At 43.6% G+C, this 23,772-nt stretch overlaps 1 protein-coding gene across 1 annotated transcript in view; it reads left to right on the top strand.

The window, feature by feature from the left end:
• Positions 1-570: 570 nt before the first annotated feature.
• Positions 571-23,772, top strand: part of LOC141099802 (sodium-dependent neutral amino acid transporter B(0)AT3-like) — a 1,161,745-nt gene continuing 1,138,543 nt past the window's right edge. The window contains exon 1 of the mRNA XM_073587870.1: positions 571-721. Within this exon, the coding sequence (XP_073443971.1) occupies positions 571-721 (151 nt within the window). The remainder of the gene's footprint in view (positions 722-23,772) is intronic.

Raw genomic sequence — 23,772 nt, 5'->3', positions numbered from 1 at the left:
TTTGCTGGTTGCTTATGGTGGTCCTTCAAAAAATAACCTCTATTGAACAATAAAAACACCAAATTGTTATATGGGCAGTGTATATTGCCAAATAAATTATTTCAAGAATTAAAGGTGAAACTAAATTAAATTATTCTCTAGCTATTATAATAGGGCAAAGGGAGCTCAAAAGTGAACGTGTATAATTTTTTACTGTGTTTTACTATCGTATAAAACTCCCATTGCATTTACTATCTGATTTTCAAATTTAGAAAACAAAGCAAAGAATTTAAATGATTTTTTCCTTTGATGGATTTTATGTTTAGTCAAGACAATAAAGCACAGAAAATCCTTTAATATTAGTTACAAATTAACCTACCCGACTAGCTACTTTTCTCAGCAAATGTTAAACAAAACTCATTGTCATTCATAAATTACATTTGCTACACATTTTCAAGACTGTTGTTTTTTTAAGCCTATCCAAATTACTCAAATTGGGTACACAATGTCTTCCTAAGTGATAAAACCTCTGGCACATTATCACAGGCATTAACCTTGCCAGAAGCCTGAAATTTTTGACTTATTCAAACTATGGCTAATAGTGGCATTGTAAATGTCTCAAATATCCTGGAGAGACCCAAATGGGATAACAAAGTCCAGTATCTCTTGACATGCATTGGATTTGCAGTTGGATTAGGAAATGTATGGAGATTTCCTTATTTATGTCAGACCTATGGAGGTGGTAAGTATGCTAAGTAAAATTAACTAATTTATATTGTAGAGCAGAATTTCTAATCAGTTTAGTAATCTTATGTACTGCTGAGAGAATTTATATCCATATATTTATTTTGCTAAGTTTTAATATATTTTTAAACTACAAATGTGATTTTGACAATTTTTTTATTTGATTTGCTACTTTACTATTATGCATAGTGATCAATGTACTTTAGTTTTATAATCACATAAGTGCTTTAAGTGTTCCACAATTAGAATAATAGATGTAGCTTTATTTTTACATTGATTTTAATCGTGAACCCTGCATATTATTCTAAAAGGCAAGTAACAAAAATCAGACTCAGTAAGAATTTTTTGTAACTTGATTGTACATTAGTGTAGATATTGCAATGCGACCAAAGCGAAACGCGCGTCAGGGGTGACATGTGGCTCCAGAGCAACCAGACACCATACTACATGGGTAAGCACTAAAAAGTATTCGATCAACTTGGTTTTATTTGGCAGTTTGGTGGCTGCACACTGAGGGCTGGTCCCTAGATATATATGCAAAGCCATTGCATTTTTTTTTAATCTATGGTCACTATTGGTGGCTACAACATTGAATATAATTATTATTATTTTGTACTGTTAAGATAACAATCGCCTGTAATCTGCTCTGGATAACACTACATTAGCTAGGGTTATATTTTGTATTAATTGTATTTTAGGAATTACATATATGTACTTTTAATAAATAAAAACATAATTTTTTCACAGTTTTATGTATAGTACTCCTTTTTTCTTCTTTTTTGACCATGTACGATATAGCAGTGGAATCAAAGAAACTTCGATTGTGCAACGACTCTCATGGCAAAAGTTGCTGAGTAGTTCAAGTCTTATTCATCTAAGTTACAAACATGCTGTGGTTCTTCAATAGAGCTTCAATAATAAATTAAACACTTAACAATGTTTAGGTTCGAAAATGCATTTATTTCATGTGTATGCGCTTTCCTATAATTCTGTGAATCATTAATGTAAATATATTTGCATTTTTTCTTTAATTGATGGCTATCACTGCCATCGTTGCCCTGTAGCCCTCACCTAAGTCTAGTTTAGATTGGAATTTTGGAGTGCTGCCTTCGCCTGTTCTATTCTTAGTTGTATTCTCAGGCTAAGTCGATTCCCACGGTTGTCACCTGTACTTGACAGCTGACATCCTGTATTATCAGCCCCATTTTTTTGCAACTGATTGGGGTGGATTAAGCCCTTAAATACTGCTGACCATTGTGACACCAGTATTTAAGTTCCTGCAATGGGGTTACAAGACCTCTTTAGGGTAAGCATTGGACCCCTGCTATGAGAATCATGGGTCCTGGTGGTTACCATGGTACCCTGAGGTCATGTGACGACGACCCCAGGGAATGGTGGCCTGTGAGATCCACTGATAGGCTGAGTCTCACAGGCTGTGACAGTCAGTCATTGACAGTCCCATGCACAAGTCATATGTGAAGAAAAATTATATAAATGAAAATGCCAAACCATCCCACAAGAAACAATCCCTAATATGACTTATTCTGCAAAAAAATAAAGTTACAGCTCTCAGAATATGATGATGCAAAAACAAATTCATTTTTGTCAAATATTATTTTTAGTCTGTAAAAATAGCAAAGGATAAAAAAAAATTATAAATCTGATATCACTAATTGTACCGACCTGCTGAACAAATCAATCACTTTCACCGCATGGTGAACGGCTCAAAAAAAGAATAAAAGTAAAAACAATAACTGAATTGCTGGGTCATGTTCATTCTGTGTCTGATAAATCTCGAAAAAAAGCAATCAAAACACAATATGTGACCCAAAATTGTACCAAAAAGATCTGCAATTCTTCCTACAAAAAATTAGCCCTTGTACAACTCTGCTCGCCAAAACATAAAAAAGTTACAGCTTTCAGAATATGGCGACAAAAAACTACTTTTAATAAAAAGATATTTTTACTGTGTGATAGCAGCAAAACCTAAAAAAAACTACATAAATCTGTTATTGCTATAATAGCACTGACCCTCTTTATCCCTTATACCGCACGGTGAACCGCGCAAAAATAATAAAAAGAACCATTCTTCTACTGCTGTTTATTTGTTCATTCTACCCTCAAAAATCAGAATAAGGCTTGGCTCACATTTATCTTGTGCTCTCCGCTGAGTGCTTATGCCGGGGTTTCCGTGTAAATTCCCCAAAACCATGATTCAGAGAAAACCCCAGACAGAACCACTCACTTATGCGGAGATGGAGTCACTTTGGACTAGTCTGTGTATCAGTGATATTCCATCATTTTAGGCATCTTTTTAGAGCAAATGCCAAGTGGAGTATGAAGTGTCTCCATCTGCCTCATGGATGGTGCGTGGTTCCGTTGTGGGTTTCATCTGAATCACATTTTTGAGGGATTTATACAGAAACCCCTATGTAAGTGCTCAGAGCAGAACACAAGAATGTGATCCCAGCCTTATTCTGAAAGCGATCGAAAAATATAAGGTACCCCAAATTGTTACCAACAAAATCCCTAATTTATCCAATATAAAACCCGCCCCTACTCAGGTCCGTCATCCATCACTGGAACTATATGGGATTCCCACATTACTGCTAAAACTAGAACAAAGACTCTGGAAAAGAGACATGGTTCCCGCCCCCTCAAATAAACCCAGTAAATTCTAATCTCCCAAATCCAAATGCCCCCTCCTTCTGAGTCCCACTGTGCCTAAACCACAGTAACAGGCCACATGTTTGGCATTACTGTATTGGAGAGAATTCACTTTATTTATGTGGTCTAGTTTCACCTATTAACCCTTGTGTACCGGACAAATTTGCAGCAAATACAAAAATTACATTTTTACCACTAAAATGTTATATTTCCACATCTCAATATTATAATATTCTGTGAGAGAACTGTGGGTTCAAAATACTCACTACATCCCTAGATGAATACCTTGAGGGGGTCTATATTCCAAAATGGGGTCACTTGTGGGAGCTTTCTGCTGTGTTCACATGTAAGGGATTCAATAAATGTGCCATAGCATTAAAAATCTATCCCAGGCAAAATAGTGCTTTCCTTTCTAAGCCCTGCCATGTGCCCAAACAAAAGTTTTTGACAAAATATGGGTATAGCCACATTCGGGACAAATAGTACTACAAATTTGGGTTCCGTTTTCTCCTATTACCCATTGTGAAAATTAAAAATTTGGAGCAAAAACTACATTTTTGTGGAAAAAATCAAATTTTCAATATGACGACCTAATATTATCAAATTCTGTGTAGCACCTGTGAGTTCAAAATGCTCACTATACAACTGAAAAAGATCATTGAGTTGCGTAGTTTCCAAAATGGGTTAGCGTTCAGGGGTTTTTCACTGTTTAAGCACTTCAGGGACTCTCCAAATTCGACATGACGCTCACAGACCATTCCATCAAAGTCTGCTTTCCAAAATGTCACTCCTTCCTTTCCGAGCCCTACAATGCACCCAAACAGTAGTTTCCCTTCACATATGGGGTATCGACGTACTCAGGAGAAATTGCAAATTTTCAGGTCCATTTTCTCCTGTTATCCTCGTGAAAGAAATTGGGACTAAAAGTGCATCTTTATGGGTAAAATTAGATTTTTTTTATTTTCACAGTTCTACGTTATAAATCTCTGTGAAGCAGCTAGGGGTTCAGTGTGCTCAACACACATTTAGATACATTCTTTAAGGGGTCTAATTTGTAATATGGGGCCATTTGTGAGGGATTTCTATTGTTTAGGCACATCAGGAGTTCTCGAAATGCGACATGGCGTGTGCTCTGAATTACAGCCGTTTTTGAGTTCAAAAAGTCAAGCGGTGCTCCTTCCCTTTCAAGGCCTGTCGTGCACCCAAATATTAGTGTTTCCCGACATATAGGGTATCAGCGTACTCAGGAGAAACTGCACAACATATTTCAGGGTCTACATTTTCTTATTACCCTTGTGAAAATGAAAATATTGGGGTTAGAAGTAAATTTTTGTGAGCAAAATGTGATTTTTTTTATTTTCACAGCTCTACGTTACAAATTTCTGCGAACCATCTAGATACATTCCTCAAGGGGTCTAATTTCTAAAATGGGATTATTTGTTGGGGGTTTCCACTGTTTAGGCACATCAGGGGCTCTCCAAATGTGACATGGAGTCTGCTCTCGATTCCAGTCATTTTTGTGTTCAAAATGTCAACAGTGCTACTTCCCTTCTGAGACTTGCTGTGAGCCCAAAAGGTGGATTTCCCAGACATTTGGGGTATCGGCACACTCAGGAGAAAATGCACAACAAATTTTAGGGTCCATTTTCTCCTGTGACCCTTGTGAAAATAACAAATTTGGAGCTACATTAAATATTTTGTGAAAAAGGTTAAATTTGATTTTTTTCTTCCACATTCCTTTAGTTTCTGTGAAGCATCATAAGGATTAATAAACTTTTTTAATGTGGCTTTGAGTACTTTGATGGGTTCAGTTATTAGAATGATGTCACATTTGGGTATTTTCTGTCTTATATGCCCTCCAAACTCACTTCAAATTTGATGTATCCTCTAAAAAAATGGTTTTGTAAATTTTGTTGGAAAAATGAGAAATCGATGGTCAACTTTTAACCCTTAAGCTGTGTTCTCACGTTAGCGTTTTTTTCGCATTTTTAATCATTTTTTTCCCTGAAAAAAACGCTTAAAAATTGCATACATTAAGCACCCCATTCTTAGAATGCATTCTGCAATTTTTGTGCACAAGTTGCGTTTTTTTCCGCAAAAAAAACGTATTGCGGAAAAAAAACGCAGCATGTTCATTAATTTTGCAGAAAAATATGCATTTCAATGAGAAGGTTGATGCTCCGGAAAAAAACACGTAAAAACCGCGCAAAAAAATGCAACAAAAACGCGAAAAATAAAAATGCGGATTTCCTGGGAAGGAGTCAAGTTTTGCTCAGGTAAAATCTGCTTACGTGTGCACGTAGCCTTATAACTAGTTCCGAACAAAAAAAATATGTTTCCAAAATTGTGCTGATGTAAAGTAGACATGTGGAAAATGTTTTTTCTGAACTATTTTGCATGACATACAATAACTCTCAGATTTAAGGTCACAGAAATTAAAAAAGATTAAAGATTGAAAAATTTTTTAAATTTTCTCCAAATTTCTGTTTTTGTTTTTACAAATAAAAGCAAGTCATATCAAATAGATTTTGCCACTATCATGAAGTAAAACGTGAGACAATAATAATAATTTTTATTTATATAGCGTCAACATATTCCGCAGAACTTTACAATTAAACAAAAACAGTCTCAGAATCAGTGGGATCTGTTGAAGCGTTCCAGAATTATTACCCCATAAAAGTGACACTGGTCAGAATTGTAAAATTTGGCTTGGTCAGGAAGGTCAAAATTGGCTCAGCAATTAAGGGGTTAAAAGTTGTCCACTGCTCAGCAGTTTCCTGCTTGTAAAATAATAACACTTAGGGTGTGTGCACACGCTGCGGATTTTGCTGCGGTTCCGCAGCGGTTTTGACCGCTGCGGACCCGCAGCAGTTTTTGCTGCGGTGTACAGTACCATGATTCCCTATGGGAATCAAAAGCCGCAATGCAGACGGTGCGGAATTTTCCGCGCAGATTATCTGCGGTTTTCAATCCGCAGAAAGAATTAACATGTCAATTCTTTCTGCGGATTCTGCTGCGGTTTGCCATCTCCTCCATTGAGGAGATGAAAAACCGCAGAGCAATCCGCAGGTAAAACCGCAGGTATTTTGACCTGCGGTTTCACCTGCGGATTTTACAAAATCCGCACGGATGAATCCGCACCTAATCCGCAGCGTGTGCACACAGCCTTAGGGCTCATACTAACTTGTGAGAGACTCGCACGAAAACCTGGCACAGCCGCCAGCACTGGGACCGGAGCGTGCAGCAGCATAGAAATACATGCAGCCACACGCTACGGTCCGAGTGCTAGCAGCAGTGCCAGGTTTTCATGCGAGAGACTCGCACAAGAATCTTGCGAGTCTCTCGCAAGTGAGTATAAGCCCCTATACTCCCCATCGGTGCTGGCACTGTTCCAGCAGTGTCCGCATTGGCTTCCCCAGGGATCACATGACATCGTCTTTGTTAGGATGGTGAAGGATGAGTCTTTTTAAAACTATTACAAAAGAGGTGTAAGTGCATGTTTTCATAATGGAAGGGCTATGTCCTATCTGTTGTTTATCAGTACTTATACTGTTTACGGGTAGGTGCTTTAGTATTTTATAAAATGTAAAGACTGGTGATTCTTATGTGATTAAATCCTCAAGTCAATGTGCAGACATATGTTTAGGTGCCTCCAAGACGTGGTGGTTTTGCTCCAATATTTCTTGATAAGAATATCTGCATAATACAGCATGTTTGTAATTACAAAAAAAACTTACAATTACATTCTTGCATATTCATACAAAATCCCTAACAAATGAGCACTGCTGACCATGATCGGCACTTTTCATCAGGACACTGCTTTTGATGTAGCATACGAAAAACACTGATGCATTTGCATTAGTATTAGGATAAACAGAAATATAAAGCAAGTCAATCTACATAAAATACATTTTCATTCTTCATTATGGGCAGCCATTTAAAATACACTGTATTCAGTGTAGTGCAGCAGGGTCGGTGCAGTATGACAGATCAGGCAGTGACCCAGGAAAATTCAAAACAAAGTCTCTTAATAGTCAGAGTACTCACAAAACAGAAAGTAAATGAGATGCTCCAGATCGCAGCCAGGAAACAAAATAGTCCAGGACCATTTACCATGGTCGACTGCACCGCCGTGTATGCTGAGGGGTGCCAGACCTTTTGGTTCTACTTGGCTCCGTATTGCTTCAAACAGGCTGAAGCTATGACAGAGCCTTCTGCTCTGCAGGTTTGCAAAACAAGACTGACACACCCAACCCTCTGCTGCAGGGCTTTTTACAAGCAACCTGTGGCTGTAGGCCACATGGAAAACATGACCAGAAAGGAAATGGACCGCCCCACAACCATTCTGTAGTCCGTTTAAAAAATAAAAGCCCAGAGCAGATTTTCTTAAATCTGCCTTGGACAAATAGCTGGCCCAAAGACCAACACTCTTTTATTTTACTTTGCAATCACAGCTATTCCTGAGACTGCAATGCACTCCCGCAGCATCAATATGCTACTGTTCACATCCTGGGGGACATGGTGACCATTGGATATAACACCGGTCGCTGCCTCACAACAGTTAAGTCCAGAAATATTTGGGCAGTGACCAAATCTTCATTATTTGGGCACTTTGTTGAAAATGTTTTTTTTACATACAGTATAATGACTTCATCAGGTCTGGAAGCCATAGAAGTCACAAACGCTGGATTTCCTCTCTTGCGATGTTTTGCCAAGCCATTATTGCAGCTGACTTCAATTTTTACTTGTTTGTGGGTCTTTCTGCCTTAGGTTTTGTCTTAAGTAGAGATGAGCGAATATTTCAATGTTTGGTTCGGATTATGAACATACTGTATAACAAAGATATTTAAGGGCATCATAAACACCCTTTAAAAAAATTATGTGGGTTTTGCATCACGGACAATGGTCATCCTGGTGATATGGTGGTGGAGGATGAGTATGAGGAGAAGGAGGAGGACAACAGCAAATAGTCAAAATTAGAATGCATATGCCCATGTGTGGGTGTGAAGAGGTGCATGGGAATAGATCTCCCAAAAAAGACACTGGATTTGAGTTTATGCTACGCTGCTATTATTCGGTGGTGTTGAGAAGTCTGGCCTAATTCTTCATTTTTCTAAGAGACAACCTGTCAGCATTTTCAGTTGACAGGCGGATACACTTATCAGTTATATTTACACCAGTGGCACTTAAAACCCCTGCTCTGACAAAATGCTAGTGGCAGGGCAGACCAGGCCCTCCAAGGCGTATAGATCCAGTTCATGCCTCATGTCCAGCTTGAATATCCAATAATTATAAGGCACAGAGGACATTGGTACAGTCAGCAAGGTACTCCATCATCTTCCCAAACTTGGCTCTCCATGTGAGAGTACCCTGCGCCTCAGGGCCTGTGCGATGGGAGGGTCTGAGAAAACTCTCCCAAAACTTTGACAGTGTTCCCCTGTGTCTGCTGGATTGGAGTTTTTTCTCTCGCCTGTACTCCTTGGTTGTCCGACTTTTTAATAATTCCGCAACAAGGGCCTTCTGGTACTGCCCCATTTTAGTAGACCTGTCTGCCTCTGGAATAAGAGCTACAAAGTTATCCTTGTAGCGTGGGTCTGGAAGTGTCACCAACCAGTAATGACTGTCACCCAAAATTTTGAGAATGCAATGGTCACGGGAAAGGCAGTGTAACATAGCAGTCCGGCACGCATGGCTGAGTTTAACAGGCAAGACTTCCGTGTCCTCACCAAGAGGATGACTAACCATGGTCTCCTCTTTCTCCTCCTCCTCCCTGTCCTCAGGCCATCCACGCTGTACAGACGGTATGATAGTTGGGCAGGTTGTACCGTCTATAGCGCATGAAACTAGCTCCTGTTCTTCCTCCTCCTCCTCTTCCTCATTGTCACCCAATGGGATGATATGAGGCAGGGCTGTGTGTAATCACCCTGTATGGTTCCTTGCTCCATCTCATCGTGCTCCGATTGCAGTGCATCCTCTTTGATTGTGAGCAGAGCATTTCAAAACACAGAGAAGCAGAATTGTGATGCTAATTATGGTGTCATCGCCGCTCACTAAGTAGGGTCGCTGAGGCAGTGGATTAAAAACACATAGCAGATGCAGACACGCTCCATCCTGCAGTTTCAGATGGAAGACAAAAATATAATGTATACAGTCAAACACTCACCCATGTAGTAGTAGGATGTACAGGATTAAATCTCCTCACTGCAGGGAACCAGGAGACCCTACTTAGTGATCTAACTACACTTAAAGGGGCCGCTCCTTCAAAAATTTCACACAGTTGTGATTTTATACACTTAAGATTGCTCTACCTGAAATTGTTGAAATGTATTTGTACCGGCTACATCCTTTATACCCACTATTTTAACAACCTATTAAATGACCAAGCTATATTTAAAGGAACTGCACCTTTATTCATCTCTAGTGTTGAGCATTCCGATACCGCAAGTATCGGGTATCGGCCGATACTTGCTGTATCGGAATTCCGATACCGACTTCCGATATTTTTTCAATATCGGAATTCGGCATCGGAATCGGAAGTTCAAAGTTGATTGACGGCCTGACGTCATCATGATGCGCGGTGTGTGCGCATCATGATGCGCCGTCATTTCGGGCCTTCCGGGGGTCTCTGCCGGCCTGCCGGGGGGCTGTGCCGGCCTGCCGGGGGGCTGTGTGGACTGCCCGGGGTCTCTGCCGGCCTGCCGGGGGGCTGTGCCGGCCTGCCGGGGGGCTGTGTGGACTGCCCGGGGTCTCTGCCGGCCTGCCGGGGGGCTGTGCCGGCCTGCCGGGGGGCTGTGTGGACTGCCCGGGGTCTCTGCCGGCCTGCCGGGGGGCTGTGCCGGCCTGCCGGGGGGCTGTGCACCCTGTGGGGGTCTGTACCGGCCTGCCGGGGGGCTGTGCCGGCCTGCCGGGGGGCTGTGCTGATGTCCGGGGGTCTGTGCAAGCATCGTCCGATGGGACTACAAGTCCCATCGGGCGATGCCTGCTACCATGACAGTGATTGACACATTAGCCAATGATGGGACAGTAGTAGTCCCATCATCCGGCTAATGTGTTAAATGTTAAAAAAAAAAAAAAAAAAAAAAATACTACATACATACTACATACATGCTACATACATACTACATGCATGCTACATACATACTACATGCTACATGCATGCTACATACATACTACATACATACTACATATATACTACATGCATGCTACATATATACTACATGCATGCTACATACATACTACATGCTACATGCATGCTACATACATACTACATACATGCTACATATATACTACATACATACTACATATATACTACATGCATGCTACATATATACTACATACATACTACATATATACTACATGCATGCTACATATATACTACATACATACTACATATATACTACATACATGCTACATACATACTACATATATACTACATGCATGCTACATACATACTACATATATACTACATGCATGCTACATATATACTACATGCTACATACATACCACATACATACTACATACATGCTACATATATACTACATGCATGCTACATACATACTACATATATACTACATGCATGCTACATACATACTACATGCTACATGCATGCTACATACATACTACATACATACTACATGCTACATACATACCACATATATACTACATACATACAATACATTCATACAATACATACATAGACATACAGTACATATAACATAGAGTAACATACTTACCAATACTTGTCACATTGTTCCCCGAAGCCATTGTCTTTCCGGAATAAATATTAACATAACAAACCACAAAAATACTCACCCACGATCCGAAGCAGTCCACGAGTGTGTCCCACGACGATCTTGGGTAGAGAACTGCAGCATCAGCTGATGCTGCCGTTCTCTACGGGCTGCAGGAATCCAATGACGGAAGGTAGGTATCCTTCCGCACTGTATTCCTCCGCCACTTAAAAAAAAAAAAAGTCCCTAGTCTCACTTTATGCCATTGCTGTGTGGGAATTTCCCACACAGCAATGGCATAAAGTGAGACTAGGGACTTTTTTTTTTTTAAGTGGCGGAGGAATACAGTGCGGAAGGATACCTACCTTCCGTCATTGGATTCCTGCAGCCCGTAGAGAACGGCAGCATCATCTGATGCTGCAGTTCTCTACCCAAGATCGTCGTGGGACACACTCGTGGACTGCTTCGGATCGTGGGTGAGTATTTTTGTGGTTTGTTATGTTAATATTTATTCCGGAAAGACAATGGCTTCGGGGAACAATGTGACAAGTATTGGTAAGTATGTTACTCTATGTTATATGTACTGTATGTCTATGTATGTATTGTATGAATGTATTGTATGTATGTAGTATATATGTGGTATGTATGTAGCATGTAGTATGTATGTAGTATGTATGTAGCATGCATGTAGCATGTAGTATGTATGTAGCATGCATGTAGTATATATGTAGTATGTATGTAGCATGCATGTAGTATATATGTAGCATGTATGTAGTATGTATGTGGTATGTATGTAGCATGTAGTATATATGTAGTATGTATGTAGTATGTATGTAGCATGTATGTAGTATATATGTAGTATGTATGTAGTATATATGTAGCATGCATGTAGTATATATGTAGCATGCATGTAGTATATATGTAGCATGCATGTAGTATATATGTAGCATGCATGTAGTATATATGTAGTATGTATGTAGTATATATGTAGCATGTATGTAGTATGTATGTAGCATGCATGTAGCATGTAGTATGTATGTAGCATGCATGTAGTATATATGTAGTATGTATGTAGCATGCATGTAGTATATATGTAGCATGCATGTAGTATGTATGTAGTATATATGTAGCATGTATGTAGTATGTATGTAGCATGCATGTAGCATGTAGTATGTATGTAGCATGCATGTAGTATATATGTAGTATGTATGTAGCATGCATGTAGTATATATGTAGCATGCATGTAGTATATATGTAGTATGTATGTAGTATATATGTAGCATGTATGTAGTATGTATGTAGCATGCATGTAGCATGTAGTATGTATGTAGCATGCATGTAGTATATATGTAGTATGTATGTAGCATGCATGTAGTATATATGTAGCATGCATGTAGTATATATGTAGTATGTATGTAGTATATATGTAGCATGTATGTAGTATGTATGTAGCATGCATGTAGTATATATGTAGCATGCATGTAGTATATATGTAGTATGTATGTTGCATGTAGTATGAATGTAGCATGTATGTAGTATGTAGTATGAATGTAGCATGTATGTAGTATGTAGTATGAATGTAGCATGTAATTTTTTTTTTTTTTTTTTTACATTTAACACATTAGCCGGATGATGGGACTACTACTGTCCCATCATTGGCTAATGTGTCAATCACTGTCATGGTAGCAGGCATCGCCCGATGGGACTTGTAGTCCCATCGGACGATGCCTGCACAGACCCCCGGAGCCTGCACAGACCACCGGCAGGCCGGCACAGCCCCCCGGAGCCTGCACAGACCACCGGCAGGCCGGCACAGACCACCGGAGCCTGCACAGACCCCCTGGCAGGCCGGCACAGCCCCCCGGCAGGCCGGCACAGCCCCCCGGCAGGCCGGCACAGCCCCCCGGAGCCTGCACAGACCACCGGCAGGCCGGCACAGACCACCGGAGCCTGCACAGACCCCCTGGCAGGCCGGCACAGCCCCCCGAAAGGCCCGTACAGACCCCAGAGAGGCTGTACAAGGGCAGGAAAGGGTTTTTCTTATTCCGATACCGGAAGTCCCATAGACTTGAATGGGACTTCCGGTATCGGAATCGGCGATACCGATACTTTTTTTAAAGATCGGCCGATACCATCCGATACGATACTTTGAAGTATCGGATGGTATCGCTCAACTCTATTCATCTCACATGTTTTGTGAGATTACTTGCATTATTGTATATTTTTTCTGTTAGCACATACCCTCAAGCGCGGCATCATATACTGTTCATGATCAACCTTTTCCTATTACAGAACTGGTACATTCTCTGTCCTGATCCCAGCTGCTGTAGTAATTGCAGGTATGCGGGATGCAGTGACGAGACAGGAGACAGGATGAACTTAAGATGTAACATATATATATATATGCCTATAGGGGCTGTCTAGAGTAACCAAACAAGCTAGCAACAGTTATCCTCGCAGGGATCAAAACAAGAATACACTGGTAACACGAACACGACTAACCCGGCCAAGACTGGTCACTATAGGGCCGCGGTATGGCCGACTACAGGTCCCAAGTATTAACTACAATGTGTCATTTATCCTCTCTGACGTCCAGCAGAGTGGGGGTCGGTGATGCTTCGGCGTTTCAGCTGCTGGTCTGGCGAAGACATCGGGTGTTCCTACCCCTAGGTGAAGCGGGGGCACAGCAGGCTTCTGAAGAGTTCCTCTGCATTGCACCTCCCGGCGGAGGAGGGATGGCGTTGCCCAGGGACCGCAAGGTGTAGGCCGCAGCCAAAAGCTGGGGATGGGCAGCGACGGCCGCAGGTGGAGGCGAACAGGCCACAGCCGCAGGCCAGAGCCGAGCTGTGGGGGCCGGAAGCGGCAGCGGAAAGGCCACAGCTGCGGGCTGGAGTGAAGCGGTGGCAGCCGCGGGCGGCAGCGGACAGGCCGTAGCCGCGGGCTGGAGTGGAGCGGCAGCCGACAGGCCGCAGCCGCAGGCTGGAGTTGGGCGGTGGTGGCCTTGAGGAGCGCGGTCGGATGGACGGTGTCTCCCTGCTGGACAGCTCTGTGCCGTCTCCCTTCAGTCTCTCCAGTGGCTGCTCTCCTCTTCTTGCTCTGACTCTTGCTCTGGCTCTCTGGCGCCCTCTAGCTTCCTTGCTCCTTCTCTCCTGCTCCGTCGACTGCCCTCTGCTGGCATCCTCAGCCCCTTTTATACTTGCTCCATCCTCATCCCTTCTGGAACTCTCTCTGGTCCGTCCCCCAATTATGTCCCCCGGAAACAGTATCCCTAGGAACCTTGGTGACAGTCACTTTGGTTCCAGCCCGGCCACACAGCGGGGACTCCTCCTCCTACACTGATGAGGGGTTTTTTTGCCACTGAGCTCTAGGTGTGAACCATCAACATTTATTTTTAACAGCAAACTGCCGTCAATAATGTCACTAACACACTGCAACAAAATTTAAATGGAGGCAAGAAATGGCAGAATTTTGAAGGCCTGTATATGTGATCTGGGAGACGGACTAACTACAGTTTTAAATTGCTGGCCTGTAGGTAACTATTTTTATCAGCAAACTGGTGTCAATAACTTCGCTAACAAACTGCAACAAAATTTAAATGGAGACCAGAAATGGCAGAATTTTGTGCGCACTTATATGTGATCCATGTGACGGACAAACCACAGTTTTAAATAGATGGATTTTTAGCACTGTCATATGGAAAGGAGCTGACTGTATTCTTCAGTGGCAACAAGCAAATGGAGCAGAAAAAGTGTTCTCTGGATTGCTTTTTGAGCAAATAATCAGGATTAAGATCCAAAAAAATTATTCCTGGACCCTCATACCTGAGGCTATATCTAGAAATATCTGTAAAAACAGCAGCAGCAGACAGAACTGGAGTGGAGCCTCTTGCTATATGCACTGCAGTCTGCCACATACACTGCCTGCCTGCCTAGCACTGATATCTATGCAGCTGGATTAGTTCTCCGAAGGACTGTTAGTTGAGATGGATATGTGAATAATATATTGTGGGGGGGGACTCCAACCGAGAGAACTAACTAAGAAACAAACAAATCTCTCCCTAGCTCAGCAGCAACTCTCCCTACAACTAACATGGCTGTGACATTACAGTGTGTGGCAGACAATCCCTGCATGTTCATTGGCTCTCTAAAGAGCACCAAACATGCAGAGTGGTGTCCAAAGCTTCCGCTGAGGAACCCTGGAAATACTTATCGAGTTCCGAGCATCTCGAGCAGTGCAATGCTTGGGCGAGCACCAAGTAGTGGCGAGTATGCTCGCTCATCACTAATGTAAGGGGGTGGCATTGCTATGGACCGTAGAGAAAAGCTGCCACTTTAAGAAACCGCACCCCCTTGGTTAGAGCAGTGGAACATTCTGCACTTCCTTGCTGTAAAGACTGTTTTGATCGCTCATATAACAGTGCCTACTGAATGTTTGCTAAATTCATTTGTTGCATTGAACTCAATACTTACTGCTGTATATCCATTTTGGGGCCAGTAGAGATGTTATCAGGTGCAAGGTGTTACTAGCATATAGATGTAGCCAGGCCCTGTGTCTTTGGTTGTGTAACCTTCCCTGGTGTGCTAGGCAATTGCTAATTTATCCCAAATCAGTTCCCACAATTCCTCTCACCTGAGCCTCTACTCAGTCCTAGATATTTAGATGCTTCCTAAGGGGGGCATGTGTCTGAGGTCTGGCACGTGTCTCCCTGCAGCATAAGTATTACTGCAGCAAAAGTATCGTGAAGATGCAGTTATTACAACAGCAGTTAGTCACGGCAGGCGTCAGGACCCCACACTATGTACCTGTCTCTTTTGGGTATGTTTGTTGAGTAAGCACTTCTTTTTACTTGAATCAAGCTTTTCTATTAACCCTCCTACTCCTTCACCATGTTTACATATGCCTTCACAGTGTTTGCTCGATTACTCCTCACTCTCCTTCACTATCCCCAAACCCCAGCACCTTCTAACCAAATAATCATCTCCCCTTCCCTCTTTCCTCCCCACCTGACTTCCTCTGCTTTACTGGTCCTCAACCTTAAATCTGTCCTATTGAAACCTCTCCTCCTGCTCTCCCTTTCTCTGCTTCTCCTCACTGCTGGCGACATATCTCCCAATCCTGGACCCCCACAGCTCATAATCCCCATTACTACCCCTTCCTATCTAATAAAAACTACTGCAATCTTTGCAACTTAAAACCCGTGCCATTGACACCCAGCCCCCTGCTCCCTCTCTCAGGAGCACTTTGGAATGCCTGCTCTATCTGCAATAAGCATCATGTGATTCATGACCTCTTTCTCGCAATCTTGCCTTTCTCAGCCTCACAGAAACCTAGCTGACAATCTCTGACACCGCCTCCCCTGCAGCGCTGTGTTATGGCGGCCTCCACTTCACCCACTCGCCTCGCCCTGGCAACAGACACAGTGGAGGAGTGGGTGAAATTTCTCCTTTCTTCCAACTGCACCCTCAACCCAATCCCACCTCTTCTCTCCCTAATCCTCCCCTCTTTTGAAGTTCACTCTGTCTGCATCTACTCTCCCTCCAACCTCCAAGTGGCCGTCATATACCGACCTCCAGGCCCGACCACTGCCTTCATTGACCAATTCTCTACCTGACTTCTTCACTTTATTTCAACTGACATCCCCACTATCATCATGGGTGACTTTAACCTCTTCACTGATACCCTTCAGTCAGCAGCCTCCAACTCCAAACTCCTGCCCCTTACTTCATCCTTTGGACTTACTCAGTGGTCCTCCTCAGCCACCCACACAGATGGACATACATTACACCTGGTCTTCACTCGCCTCTGCTCTCTTTCTAACTTCACCACCTCCCCTCTCCCTCTATCTGACCACCATCTACTCACTTTCTCATCCCTGTCCTCCTCTACTGGCACCCATGTCCAGCAACATACGCACCCCCGCAGAAACCTTGCACACCTAGACACCCACGCGCTCTCTGACTCTGTTCTACCACTGGCATCCATATCTTCACTCCAAGACACAGACAGTGCCACTGCTTTCTACAATGCCACCCTCGCATCAGCTATTGACACGGTCACCCCTCTCATTCATGGCAGAATGTGACGTACCAACAGACAACCCTGGCACAATAACACCACTAAAAAGCTAAGGCTAGTGTCCAGGGCTGCAAAGCGGCGTTGGAAGAAAACAAATTCACAAGATGACTTCACTGCATTCAAACAGGCAACACTTGCTTTCAAATCTGCCCTCACCTCTGCTAAACAGGCCTACTTCACAACCCTCATATCTTCCCTATCCTACAGTCCCAAGCAGTTATTCAAAACTTTCAACTCCATCCTCTGCCCACCACTGCCCCCTCCAACCTGCCTTATCTCTGCTGAGGACTTTGCCACACACTTCAAAAATAAGATCGACCAAATAAGGCAAGTCTTCATTGTTCAACCACCACAAACCCTTTGTATACCAGACCAATGCCCAAACCCCATAACCTCCCTCTCCAACATCACTGAAGAGGAGCTTAATCACCTCTTCTCCAAATCGCACCTCACAACCTGTGCATTTGACCCCATCCCATCCCACCTCCTCCCCAACCTCACCACCACACTTATCCCATCCCTAATCCGCCTCTTCAACCTATCGCTAACATCCGGTACCTTCCTTTCTGCTTTTAAACATGCCACAATCACAGATATCCTTAAAAAGCCACCCCTCGACCCAACCGCTATGTCCAGCTATCGCCCAATATCACTGCTCCCATTCGCTTCCAAACTCCTGGAGCTGCACATCCACGCTGAACTTTCCTCCCACCTCTCATCTAACTTGCTCTTTGACAATGTACAATCTGGTTTCCGCCCCCATGACTCCACTGAGACAGCCCTGACCAAAATTACTAGCGACCTACTTACAGCCAAAGCAAACAGACAATACTCTATACTCCTGCTTCTAGACCTGTCCTCTGCATTCAACACAGTTGACCACTGCCTCCTACTACAGATCCTCTTCTCCTTTGGCATATTGACCTTGCCCTATCCTGGATCTCCTCATAACTTTCAAACCGCACATTCAGCGTCTCCCACTCCCACACTACCTCCTCATCCCACCCTCTCTCGGTTGGAGTCCACCAAGGCTCTGTTCTAGGAGCCCTACTCTTCTCAATTTATACCCTTGGCCTGGGTCAACTCATAAAGTCCCATGGATTCCAGTACCACCTTTATGCTGACGACACTCAGATCTACCTCTCTGGCCCAGACGTCACCTTTCTGCTGTCCAGAATCCTGGAGTGTCTATCAGCCATATTCTCCTTCTTCTCCTCTTGCTTCCTCAAGCTCAATGTGGACAAATCTGAACTCATCATCTTTCCTCCATCTCACAGTTGTTCCTTACCTGACCTATTTATCACAATTAATGACATCATGCTTTCCCCAGAACCGGAAGTCCGCTGCCTCGGAATAACCCTTGACATTGCCCTGTCATTCAAACCACACATCCAAGCTCTTTCTACTTCCTGTCGCCTCCAGCTCAAAAATATTTCCAGAATCCATCCTTTCCTCAACCCTCAATCTACTAAAATGCTTGTGTACGCCCTCATCATCTCCCACCTCGACTACTGCAACATCCTTTTCTGTGGTATCCCTGCTAACACCCTCGCACCTCTCCAGTCCATCCAACTCTGCTGCCCGACTAATTCATCTCTCTCCTCGCTACTCCTCCGCTTCTCAACTCTGCAAATCTCTTCACTGACTTCCATTCCCTCAGTGTATCCAGTTCAAATTACTAATACTGACCTACAAGGCCATCTATAACCTGTCTCCCCCATATGTCTCTGAACTAATCTCCCGATACCTTCCCTCACGTAATCTCCTGTCCTCCCAAGACCTCCTTCTCTCCTCCACATTTATTCGCTCCTCATCCAACCGCCTCCAAGACTTCTCCCGAATAACCCCCATCCTTTGGAATTCTTTGCCCCAACATGTCCGGCTATCAACCACATTCGGGTCCTTCAGATGGAACCTGAAAACCCACCTTTTCAAGAAAGCCTACAGCCTGCAGTGACCCCACTACCTCCTCACCACTACCGGAGATATAACATCAACCAACACCGGAATTGCTGCAACCCACCAACCTACTGTCTCCTTCCCCACCATCCTGTAGCATGTAAGCCCAAAAGGGCAGGGTCCTCTCCCCTCTGTATCAGTCTGTCATTGTAAGTTTGTTTACTGTAAGTGATATCTGTAATTTGTATGTAACCCCTTCTTATGTACAGCACCATGGAATCAATGGTGCTATATAAATAAATAATAATAATCTCTTCTGCCAGCACTGGAGTGAGGAGGGGCTGCTTTTCTGTGTGCGAAGAGAGAGCTGAGATTTCTACAGGAACGAGACTTGCCTGAGATGTGAGGAAAGACTTTCTAAACTCTTCTGTGGAAAACAAGGTGGCTTTCATGTGTTGCCATGAGGAGCCACGAAGAAAAGACAAGAAAGGAATCCAGAGGAGGGAATTTCCCCATTTCTAGGAGCATAACTGGACCTGCACACAAGGAAAAGACCACATTGCACCGAGCTTCCAGGAAGAAGTGCGCACCAACTTGCAAAGCTGCAGGCCCCCGGGAATGGTCTGCGATAACAACGATACTGTGAGCGTTAGCCTCTTCTGTGCACATGCTAGGGTTTAGGATAGGCTGCAATAAATAGAGCACGGCAGCCTTGTGGCCAGGTTAGCAAAGGCCAGATAGGTTATAGTTAGTGTAGCATCATACATTACTTTACTATGTTGTCTTGCCAGATGGATAAATACAGTGAGCTGGGATAGTTGGTGCTCTGTGCTGTTTGCCGGCCCAGCTGGAGAAAATTATCCTTGTAAATTGTCTGTTTTCATTTCATACCCCTGTTTCTGCATTTTCCTAAACACTGTATTCCTTGCCTGTAAATAAATTACCCCTTTGTTGTTTGCACCTCATCTTTTGTACCGCAGTCTCCCTGCATTGTGGTGATTCCCCGGCCATCGCTTCACTAGTCAGCACTATTTTGAATCATAACTGCACAGGAATCATGTTGCAGATAGTTCAGCTTGAAGGCACTCATATGTCGGGCTCTTCCATGAGGTCCAAGCCCATACTGTATTGTCTGGGTAACACTGATGCTTGTTTCCTCCATCCCATCATGTCTACCATGAACAACAAAGAGGAGATGATTATCCTCTTCATCTCCTGACAGTTGCTTACCTATCACCTCTTCCTCCTCCATTTGTTCCTTGGATCTTGCACCTTCACTAACAGTTTGCCTGTTATCACCAGCCCTGCTCGATCGCAGTAATCCACCCTCCCTTGGCACCCACCAGTGACGACAGTCTTGGACTTCGAGACAATGTTATCCCTTCCGCATTCTCCTCTGCTTCCTCCTCTTCCTCTGGGACCACCGCCTCCTCCCAAAGGCTACTCAAAGTCTGCTCCAGCATATAGATGACCGGAATAGAGATTCTAATGATGGCAATGTCAGTACTAACAATCTTAATAGCCATTTCGAAACTGTGCACAAGGATGCAGAGGTCCTTAATCTGTGCTCACTATGTAAACGTGATATGCACCACATCTGTACTGCGCTGCCAAGGCTATTTGACATGACATACTGCATCAGGGCTCGTTACTGCTGCCACAGTCGCTGCAACATGTGCAGAGTGGAATTCCACCGTGTCGACACATTGTATAGCAACCTGTTAACCAGCATGGACAAAAAGCTCTATATCTTTGCAAGTTGATGACCTGAGGGGGTGCTAATGGCTGAAGTGAGCATACAGCTTCCATGCTTTCTACTGCAGCTCATCTAGGCCAGGATAGTGGAGGAGAAAATGCTATGCCACCAGGTTGAGGACATGAGTCATGCAAGGCACTTGTGTGAGCTTGCCTAGCCATAGGGTCGCCACCAGGTTCACACCATTAACAGACACAGCCTTCCCTGGATGCAGGTTCAGGGGAGGAAGCCATTGCTCAAACTCAGCCTGGAGAACTGTACACAACTTTTCAGCTGTATGATTGTGATCTCCAAGGCATATCAATTTTAACACTGCCTGATTGCGGTGAGCCCTGGCTGCATAGTGCGAAGGTGGTGGGGATTCGCTCTGCACTGTTGGAATGTGTGTCTCATTAAGGCAGAGGTTGAGGTCACAGGTGGCGGCCCTAGAGGAAGTAGAGGAGGAAGCAGAAGCAGTGGAGGCAGTGTGAAATATGGAGGTTTGTACTGCAAGCCTTGGGGATTCCAAGACTTGTGGAGCACTGCCTGCCTCCACAGCCACCAGAGTCACCCAGTGCCCACTCAGTGAGATGTAATGCCCTTGGTCATGCTTACTTGTCCCAGTGTCTGTGGTTAAATGTACCCTTTCAGACATATATTTAGTCAAGGAACGGGTGATATTGTCTGCGACCTGCTGGTGTAATGCAAGCACAGCTTTCTTAGAAAAGTAATGGCGACTGGGCAACTGGTACTGGTGGGCTACGATGGCCATCAGCTTTCGGAAAACTATCTGTATCTACCAGGCGGAAAGGCAGCATTTTTGTGGCCTCTAGTTTGGAGATGGTGGAGTTCATTTGCCTTGCTTTGCCATGTGTAGGAGGAAACAATCTTTTACGTGACCACGACTGTGGGACCGTGGGCTTGCGGTAGTGCTGAGAGAGGGCAGAGTTTGGTGAACTGGACAAACTGCTGGACCATGAGGGAGGTGCAGGCGGAGATGATACGGTGGATTGAGAAAGTTGTGGTGTGCTCATTCTTTGAGATCAGTCAAAAACAGCAGGCATGTCCACTTCCATGACAGCTGATGTCGGGCTCTTAGTCAGCATGACTGAAGCGGGTAAAGAACTCGAGGTTCTGCGGTTGTAGACCTGTGTCACAATACTTGGCAAGGTAACAGAGGAGGAAGAAAAAGTAGCAGATGCAATTGATGGGGCGGATGATGGTTGTTGGGGTCCGCTGGTCAACATTTTAGTGCAGTGGGATTCCCAGAGTAACTCATGTTGATTACTACATGTATGAACCTTCACATGCGCAATCAAATTATTGCACTTTTTACCTCTACTCATTTTTTTTTAAAGTTGGCAGATTACGTGAGTTGGGTAATCCTTTGTGGTGTCACAAAGTACCAGGCTAGGCATTCCTTGCCACTCCTGTAAGCTGCAGACCCACGAAAGCTGCTGGTGACAGCCACAGTTGTGGCTGAGGATGTATTGTTCGCCGTGGCTGCATCCCTACATGTTTGTGATGTATGGTGCAATGTAACCTCCTTGTCTTCCTCCTTAGATGACCTACTTAGCTGTGTACCTCTGTGTTCACGCCAACTGGGATCTACCACCTCATCATCATCATCCTCTGTGTTTTCACATTCATCGCCATTAGAGTTGACTTCCTGCTCTTTCTGCCTGGACAGCAGAGAACAGTCTGCGTGAGCCTCTGATATCTGAATCAGGATCACCTCCCCCCAGGGGTTAAAGTCTGGTTACGAGGGTTAGGATGCTGGTTCCCTACAGTCAGTTGGGTGGCTGGAGAGTTGTGATGCAGGGGGAGGTGTTATGAATGGGTCACCGAGGAGAAAAAAGCAAAACAAGCTAAGTCACAGAAAACCAGAGAGGTTGGTAACTATGCAGATTGCAGATCCCTGATCTTACCACATAACTAGCAGTAGCCGTGGAGCGTGCCTACGATGCTCCTAGACACCTCGTCACGGCCGGAGGACTAAATAAACCTAAAGCAAGAAAAGGGAAAACTAACTGCCCCAGAGCAGACCCCAAAGGAATAGATAGCCCCTTCACATGTATTGACGGTGAAACAAGATGAAGGCACAAACACAGGCAGGAAAATAGGCTGAGCAAATGATGGGGCCCAAACTAACTAGACAGGAAAGGAAAGGAAAGACACTGTCTGCAACCTGCAAAAAACCCTACAAAAATCATGTCCAACACTTCTGATGGAAAAATTAACCCTGAAGTCACTAGACTTCTCCCACTATATCAGCACTCTGAAATATTCTGAGACAGAGCAAAAAGAGACAGTCACGAGCAGAAAAGAATAGGCCACAAATCGGGGATCACCCTGAATAGGAATTTAGCAAAAATATTACAATTTTTATTTATTTAAATTAAGCACAGCAAACAACAACAACACATTAAAAACATTAAAAAATGGTCACACATGTGACACATTCAAAAGATATACATATCTCATAATAGAGAACCAAACCTGATAACCACTACCACTTTTGGTGGAGAAAGTGTCTTATACCCAAGGTCCATGTAAACTAATACCCAATTAGAAGGTTTTGAAAGCACACTATTCACAATGTGGTACATAAAAAACAAACATTTCTGGAATGTACTGAATAAACCCCATTTGGAAATACCTCAGCCTGAAGTCAGGCTCCAAGAGCAGACCAGATCATCCAGACAAGAAATGTATATTATTTGAAGGTGGACATGTAGATGTCCTTTGGTTGTTTGCACTCTTTACAGCCCATTTCTTGTCTGGATGATCTGGTCTGCTCTTGGAGCCTGACTTCAGGCTGAGGTATTTCCAAATGGGGTTTATTCAGTACATACCAGAAACGTTTGTTTTTTATGTACCACATTGTGAATAGTGTGCTTTCAAAACCTTCTAATTGGGTATTCGTTTACATGGACCTTGGGT

Source organism: Dendrobates tinctorius, unplaced genomic scaffold (genome assembly GCF_039654945.1).
Source record: "Dendrobates tinctorius isolate UK_male_01 unplaced genomic scaffold, ASM3965494v1 ptg000102l, whole genome shotgun sequence".
NCBI lineage: Eukaryota > Metazoa > Chordata > Amphibia > Anura > Dendrobatidae > Dendrobates > Dendrobates tinctorius.
The sequence above is the reverse complement of the archived record's forward strand: the minus strand, read 5'-3'. Positions and strand labels throughout refer to the sequence as shown.